Source organism: Trametes versicolor (assembly GCF_000271585.1).
Source record: "Trametes versicolor FP-101664 SS1 unplaced genomic scaffold TRAVEscaffold_12, whole genome shotgun sequence".
Classification (NCBI taxonomy): Eukaryota; Fungi; Basidiomycota; class Agaricomycetes; order Polyporales; family Polyporaceae; genus Trametes; species Trametes versicolor.
Window position 1 is genome coordinate 36624 of NW_007360332.1, and position 8013 is coordinate 44636.

The 8013-nt window shown below is 62.2% G+C and overlaps 2 protein-coding genes across 2 annotated transcripts; one reads left to right on the plus strand and one right to left on the minus strand.

Annotated features, from left to right (window-relative positions):
* Positions 1 to 645: 645 nt before the first annotated feature.
* TRAVEDRAFT_31433 (uncharacterized protein) lies at positions 646 to 1380 on the minus strand. The gene is made up of 2 exons (XM_008045164.1): positions 845 to 1380; positions 646 to 791 (listed from the first exon to the last, which is right to left on the minus strand). The coding sequence occupies exon 1, from the start codon at positions 1170 to 1172 to the stop codon at positions 945 to 947; it is 228 nt and encodes a 75-aa protein (XP_008043355.1). The 5' UTR covers positions 1173 to 1380; the 3' UTR covers positions 646 to 791; positions 845 to 944.
* A 4462-nt stretch (positions 1381 to 5842) lies between these two features.
* TRAVEDRAFT_52292 (uncharacterized protein) lies at positions 5843 to 7228 on the plus strand (the record flags this gene model as incomplete). The annotated part of the gene is made up of 8 exons (XM_008045248.1): positions 5843 to 5851; positions 5907 to 5947; positions 6093 to 6239; positions 6293 to 6414; positions 6472 to 6519; positions 6814 to 6925; positions 6997 to 7106; positions 7170 to 7228. The coding sequence occupies 8 exons, from the start codon at positions 5843 to 5845 to the stop codon at positions 7226 to 7228; spliced, it is 648 nt and encodes a 215-aa protein (XP_008043439.1).
* Between the last annotated feature and the right edge of the window lie 785 nt (positions 7229 to 8013).

The window sequence follows — 8013 nt, forward strand, 5'->3', positions numbered from 1 at the left end:
GAACTCGAAAAACGCGAAGCTACCCCCACCAGAACGACCCAGAAACCACTTCGCGCACGCCGCGCAAAACGGGCGCCTATTCTGGCACTGCTCGAAATGGCCAAGTCGCGTCGTGCCTCTCGCCGCGTCTCTGCTCTGCACCACGACCACGGCCGGCCTCGCCTGCTCGCTCTCGCTCCTGGGCTCGTTTCTGGCGACACTCTGTTTATCTGGTACATGTCTGCAGCGCACGATCAGCCAGACACCGGATTTCGCGCAAGACAAAAATGGCGCTCACCCTGCCGTCGCTTAGCCGGGGGACCGCGAGAGCTCGCGGCGGCCCGCACTTGTCATCTTACCTCGGGGACCCTGAATGCGTGCTCCCAGCGGGAAGAACCGGCCGCGACGCGGGAGAGGTGTCGCACGCGGGACGGAAGCTGCGCGAGAGAGGTATGTCGCGCGCCCGAGGCTCTTGCCGTACCGTTGGTGAAGTGCGGTGCAGGACGTTCACCAGGTGAGCCTGCGAGCATCCGCTAGGCTTCGTCGCACTCCCAAACAGTGCTCGCAGAGATGCAGCCCCTAGGCACTGTCTTGAGGAAGGCCGCGCGAAGGATGCCGTACTCCCAGAGAGCGAGTCGTCATACGCTCTGCGCGAGATTTGCAGCCTCTTCGGCCGGGACGGACCGCCACGCCGCGCTCCCGGGAGATGCTCCACAGCCGATGGGAGTGCCCGCGCGAGAGCTCGCGGCGGCTGCCCGGGACGGCCACGTCCTTCTATGCCGGCCGAGTGAGCACGGTACACGCGAAAAAGGGTATGTTGCGCACCTGGGATACTACTGATACCGTTCGGACTGATTCTTTGCAGTGCTCGCGACCTCGCAGACTTGCACTCAATCCGGCGCTGCGCAGAGATCTGAGCGAGAGATCTGGATGCCGGTGTCGTTGCGGGTGCCCTGGTACTCAGGTCAAGTTGTGCCCAGGAACTCCACTCTGCGCGACCAGGGAGACAGGAACACCAGCGCCGAAAGGTGAGAATCGCCCACCCTCCGCTGCAGAGGGGCAAGGCTGCCAGCTCGGTCGACTGCAGCCGTCCTCCGCGCCACGCTATCGGGAGACACTTGACAGGTGATGGGAGCGCCCGTACGACGTCGCGCGAGGGACTTGACGGTGGGTCCGCGCTGCGGGAGTATCATTGTCAATTTCAATGAGTACCGTGCGTGTGAGACGGAGGTATGTTGCGCACCTGGTAAGTTTAACAGCATTTTGACGAATTCTTCGCTGTGCGAGCCCGCACAGCGCTGATTTCGCGACCTCGCACGCGAGCCACCGGTGTCATTGCGGGTACCCCACCACCCTGGACTCGAGTTCGTGCCGCGAGTGCGGAGTCCGTTCTGTTCGACGAGCGCGAAGATGATGCCATACCTGGAAGTGCAACTCGCCAGATGCAACGCCGTGGCGAGACTGGCAAATGCCTCGACCAGGACGGTCATCTGCGCTGCACGCCCGGGGCGCCTGTTCCGAGCTTGACCAGGAGTTAAGAGTGCCCGCGTGCCGCGCTCTTCAGCTCGAATCCGCCGCGCGAAGCGGGCACATCCTGCACCCGCCGCAACGAACATGTCACGTATGAGGACCACTGAGGGGAGCAGTGGGATCACTTCCAGGCGTGTCCACGAAGGTAAGTGGTACATCGTCTACTTGTGAGCTTCGACCCGGAGATCCGCAGGCTGCGCGTACGAGCGCATCGATGTTGCCCGCTGTAAGTCCGTTCGCCTCGCTCTCCACGTTCCGAGGGCGCCCTCGGGATATCTTCCAGCACGCCCAGGTACGGGACGAGAAGAGATCCCGACGGATGTACCCGAGAGCGACGTGAGAGTTGAGCTTCTCCGAGTACCCCGCTCGAGGCCGTGACTTCGCCGCTCGTGCTGCTCGTGCAAGGGCGAGTGCGTCCTTCTTCGCGGGCCGGCACGGACACGAAGCTGAGCGGTAGGTGTTGCACCCGCAAGCGGCAAGCGGGACCGCAGATCCGTCGTACGAGGTCCCCGGTGCCGTCAACCGTCAGTTTCCCCACCGCCTGAACCTGCCGTGCACCGCAAGTGTGTTGGGGAGATGCTCCTGCACTCTCCCGGACAAGAAGGGGTTCTCTGGCGTCATCGACGCCCCAGAGAGCTGCGTGCGAAGGCGATGGGCTTTTCCGAGTGCCCACCCGTGGATGAGGATTGCTCGCCATTGCTGCCGCAGGAGAAGCTTGCTACACGCGCCCGGATGCGGTTGTCCTGGAATTCTCGCCGCCGTGAGTGGTACGGCTGCGAGTCGAAAGTAGTGAGGTGGGTGGAACTGTAGCGCGGGGGTGGTGTCACCAGTCAGCTCACACCGCTGTGCATGCCGTGAGGCTCACCTTCGTGCAGATCACACTATCGGAACGTGGTGATGAGCACACACCGTGCTCGCGAAGTGCCGCCAGCTCCCCAAACACATCCAGCGTCCTGCAACACGATGTGAGGCACACTGTGTGTGCGCGTTTTGTCCAGGGCGATTCGTGCGGCCTCGTGAGTCGTCTGGCGGTTGTCTTGCAACACGGTCTTCGTGCTGGTAGGGCTGTCGCCTTCAAGTGATGAGGGGAGCTTCGGAGATGAGCGGCGAGCTGCGAGATTAACATACCAGATCCGTCGTTGTACGTCCAGAAGCTTCTGTACTGTGGCCTCTAGCAGTCTGGTTAGGTTGTGTTGAGCTCCCAGCATTGTACCTTTGCAAACTGTGTCGCTTTTACTCACCGCCGTTGCTGTGTGCTTCGCACGAGACCTCCAGCGCGGTGAGCTGTGCGTGTCGAATGCATTGCTGCAGTGTAGTATAGCGATAGGGAGGATGTGCCAGATGTGGGTGAGAGTGATGGTAGCGACATGGGAGGGAGGTGAGAGAGTAGGGGCAAGGAAGTGGCAGAGGATGCAAGCCGCGTTCGTGAGTCAAACAACACAGGTGCGTGGCTAGCCCTGAGCGATGTCGGAGTCCGTCTAGACACGGGGCGGAATTGTCCTGCGCCGCGTGTGGACACCGCCGGGGCGAGGGTGACGGCAAGCGGCTACCGTCGCGGGGGCCTCTGCAATTGGATCGCGCTCGTTCTGGACTCGTAGCTACCCGCTCGCTTGTAGCATATCACCTCATTTCTTCCCGCTGGACCAATCACACAGCGGCGGATGGTGGGCGGCGTGATCAGGCTTTACTCAGGAAATGTCAATATTCAGGGTGCTCCGTGATTTATTCTTGCACGGCCTCGATGTCCATCTCCGCTCAATTTTCGGCCGTCTCACTGGTTGCGCCGTGCTCTTCGGAGCTCTGCCGAACACCCTGATCGGTCTCATTTGACCAGAAATGAGGGGAGCAGGAATGGCAATGTGTGCAGCCTTAGTATGCTCCTCACACTTTTATTCCTGCCCGACTTCACTTCTGCCCCTCGTATGAATAGCGCACTGACAGGGAAAGATACACGTCGCTCTGATAAAAAATCTAGGGACCATTTATGAATAAACGCGAACGGCTACAGTTGGTCGCCGATCTCAGATGATTCGGAGGCGGTTCCATGCCCGCCGGCGCTCTCGGCTGACCCCGCAGTCAAGATCTGGGCAGACGTCACCCTCGCACTGGTCGCTAAGCAATACTCAACGCCGCAGGGATGTGCAGCCATGTCCTCGAACCAGCTGTGGTCATGGAGGACGTCCAAGGGGTGTGCGTGCGCGAGCAGACATAGTGGGAATGGGTATCAGGCTGCACGCCTGCCTATTCTGGTAAGGAGGTTCGGAGCCGCCGTGGCTCAAGCCGTTCGTTCGTTCTTGCCTTCGCTCTGGCTCACCCAGGACGTCCGCTTTTGACCTCACACTCCTATATCTGCTTTGGCGTGTATAACGGAGGCTCATATCTGTTTGCATCTGGTGAGGTACCCGAGAACCCAAATATCTGGCTCGATCTCGGACCGGCGCATGCTCGAGTCGGTGCCAGTGGTTGCCAAGGCTCGCTACCTCGAATGTATCCGCCGTGTTGGCTGCCTTCGCAACGTCCAGCACCGCGCACACTGGCGCGCTACGGTCTACTGAATAGCATGATGTAAACATCATACCAAGACGTCCGGAGACCCCACAGAAGTGTACAGGTAGCCCGGTAGAAACCTGCGGCAAGCAGTCTGGTAATCAGCGCGTGCTCTTGCGGCAACTGTCTGTTTACTTACATCGCCTAGCACTCCTGCCAAATATTCTGGATCCATGACGACACTGATATGCGCGTGCGTGTTTCCTGATTGCGATAGGAAGCAGGGGGATCCAGCGGCGGCGGCCTCGACCGGCGGGCATAGTCGATCTCGCATGGTGTAACTCACTGGGAATCGCCTCGCCGCTTCCAGCACCCTCCCGCATGGCATGCACATGTCTGGTACATGCTGTGTGTTACTGAAATAATGTATACGTGTTGTTCTCGAGCTCAGGTAGCACAAATGTCGAAGCACATGCAGTCTTTCCCGATAGAATATGCTCATTTAGACGGGGACGGCCCCGATCTGTGGGACTATACGCTGCACTCGTTCGGGTTCGCAGGCTTTTTCTGGAGTCCATACAACACACGGGCATATATTTGTGCACATCCGTCCGGGCTTGGACTCGTGAATGTAGTACAGTGCGTACCTACATTCTCCATTGCATATTTGGTCACCCTGCCGGGCTGAGGGTCGTCCTGGCCATCTGTGTAGCATAGGCTCTCCCCGGCGCCGCATCGATTCATGGCACATCTTAATAACTTTGGGCCTTCTGCCGTCGATTCAAAGATCTCGTCTTTCGCGGCTCCAGTGTGTTGGTCCCGAGAATATATACTGCAATGGGAAGCGACTTGGGAGCTGCGAAAGCGTTTGTGGTGTTCCATAATCTGGCAATGTACTACGGCGCACCCACCGAGACTGTTTGACCATGTACGTGTCTTCTAGCACGCTCGACCGACTGCTCTGCATGCGATGGGGCGTTGCACGAGGTCGTCACGACTGGCCCTTTCTGTACATTACTCAACGAGCGAGTACGATGACGGCGGTACGCGCGAATTGCGAGGCGGCCGAGGTACGCGCACATCGCAAACCCGCTTCCTTTGCATTCTCGTACGATCGCCCGTCGATGTAATCGTGCCTGATGCGCTAAAAACTATACACGAACACGGGGGTGTCCTCACGAGATATATTCACTGCTGCTACAGGTACCGAACATGCATGGATGGCGAGGATGGTTGCCCGCGAGACGCACTATGTGCAGGGCATCCTCTAGCACGCTGCCCTCTCTGCCAACCTGTCCGTCTCGGCCGAGGCGGACGAGCGTGTCCTTGCCAATACGGAGGCTAGCCCGTCACGGCGATACCTGCGCCCGTGTCCGCTCGAAACGAGGGCGGTCCCTGTGTGTTCGCGTACCGAGCGCCGGCCGCCCGAAGCGAATGCAACCCCCATCTACGAGTCGAGACCGGTTGGTGAAACGCGCCGCGCCGCGTATCTGTGGTTCTGCCACCCGCGGCGCATCCGTGCGTGTCCGTTCCCGCTCGCACCATCTCCATCGGCTGCCCGTGGCGTGGTGTGGTTGGCCCGCCGCCCAGCGGACTCGGGCTGTCCTTCCAGTCCTCTCGTAACCTCGGGGGCCGTCTGCGTAAGCAGCTGCTTCCGTGTGACGGAAGTGGGCTTGGCTCCGGTACACAGTCGACGCACGGACCACGGTATGGTCGGAAGGACGAGGGCGGCCCTAAATCACGCCGAGTATAAGTATGTGCTCGCGTTGGACGCGGCACGCGCATACCTCTTCTCCTGCCCTCCCTCCCTGCTCCGCTTTCTATCGTCTTCCTGCGGTATCTATGCATGCAGAAGGTATGTCAGCATCGTGCAAGGTGTCCAAGATGACCGCTGACCTACTGGTTCACAGCTCTTTCCGATATCTTGCCCTCTGTCCGCGATGCGCGAGCGGTACGTAGACAGCGCGGCCGTGGCTCCTCGGTACGCGCTCTGAGGTGAGCGTTCGTTCCACAGACGACGCGGCGTGCACAGCGCGTTCGAACGCCCGTCAAGCCGTGGTCCAGCGCGCGCACACATACTGACCAGCCCTCCATAGCCCTCCGCAGTCGCCGCCGCGCGATACGCTGCGCCCACGTTCGCCCCCGGATGGTGTGGCTTTGGAACGCGCGGGTGTGCGCCGCAAGTACCGTCCTGTCCGCTCCGCACGAAGGCGTCCAACTGACCCGGAGAGACGGCATCATCAGTGAGTCGTCCTCGGCTATCGACGACGAAGTACTCACTGATCCGGTCCTGCAGTGCACCCCTCACGACGGCGTGTACGCATGGTACCGTGGTGCCCGCACGTTCTCGCATCGCCAGCGCCTCGGCCCGCGCAATGGGGACCCTCGGGGATGGTCAGGACGCTGGGGAACTCGATGGTGAGTGCCTCACTCGCGTTTGGATGGCAGTAGAATCAGACTACTCACTGCGACGAGATCCGCCGACTGTGACTGTGTTCGTTCGCGAGCTGGACCTCCCGGGAGGTGAGTGTGTCTCTCCAGAACGCAGATGCGGTACGAAATACTGACCGCCCGTACACAGCGCGGACGTCGCGGAGAGGCATGTTCCCGGCGGCGCCGTGGGAGAGGGGCGCACTGTGTAGATCGTCACCGGCGGGCCCACGGCACGGCGGGATGGAAGCGGTGCTGTAGTTGCGCGAGGCATGGGATGGGGCGTTGTACATATGTATCTAGTCGGCGTAGGTCCCGGGCGCGAGTCGGGCGTAGCTGGTCCTCCTCATGGACTGCCGCGTACATTGCATCGCTAACTCTTTACAGGATCGCGGGACTCGAGCGTCACCCTCGTTCTGGAGTCGGAAATCCCGCCTCGACGTCGTTTGCAGTCGACCGCGCGCCGAATCGCGCTCCCGAGGCCGTCTGACACAGCCCGGTGAGTGGTCCGTCGCTCCGAGCCAGGCGACAACGTGACACTCACCTCTGCAGATCTTCCGCTACCGACAGGCCGCGTTCCCGACGGTGTTCGCGCCCTCAGACTCCCGGTGCGCCCTCAGAATCCCGGTGCGCCCTCGACAGCCGCCAGCCCGCGTCGCGTGTTCCGCGCGAGCACAAGGGTGAGTGCGGCAGTACAGCCTGAGACCGTGCACACAACGGCTGACCTCCGTTGTCACCGCCAGCGCGTGGGAGTCCCGCCGAGGTCGTCGCCGAGGGGGAAGCGGCATGGATTGATGCGTAGATACTAGGTACATAGGTCAGACGGCGCGGCGCGGCGTCGGCGTCGCGAGCGGGCAAAAGTAAGTACGTGTGCCCCGCGACGTCCTGCCGGGCCACAAAGGCGGGCGTCGGGCGCATGAGCCACGGGGAGCCGCCCGCCGCGACCAACGAGGGCGCGGCGGCGTTGTGTGGGCGCGCCAGGCGTGGAGACGAGGCGGGTGCGCGCCGCACGACGCCGAGCGCGCCGCGTGCCTAACGCGTCTGTTCCGCACCCCACGGGGCCGCCCGCACCTCGTGCACGGCGCGCCCTCGCTCCCCGGGTCCGCCGCGGCGTCCCCCAAATCGTACCCCCTCCCCGCTCCCGCGCAAATCAAACTGCCCGGACGCGTCCGCACGCGACGGCGCGCGGTGCACGTCGTCCCGAGGGACGTGTGTGCCGAAGCCCGCCGCGGGCGGACGTCTGCGCGGGCGGGCACGCGCGATTTTCTCGCGCCGCGCGCCACGCGCCCATGAAATGCGCCGAAACCGCCGAGATTTTTTCTCCCCCGATCGCGTCCATACTGCGCGCGGGGGTGCGGCGGGGTGCATGGGAGCCGCGGGTGAGTTTTGGGGGCGTCTGGGTGCGGTGGCGGGGCGCGAGGGCGCGGTCTTTCGCTGGGGGGCGGCGCCTGGGGAGCGGCCGTACGCGATGTTGGGGCGACGTGCAACGTGTGTGGGAGGGCTGGGGTATGCCTCTCGCACCTGTTTAGCATCGCTCGCGGGCGCTGAAGGAGGCGGGGCACGGTGTGTGCGCGTTTTGTCGAGATT

Coding starts and splice junctions, on each gene's coding strand:
- TRAVEDRAFT_31433 (XM_008045164.1), bottom strand. CDS start 1,172: ATGATACTCCCGCAGCGCGGACCCACCGTCAAGTCCCTCGCGCGACGT.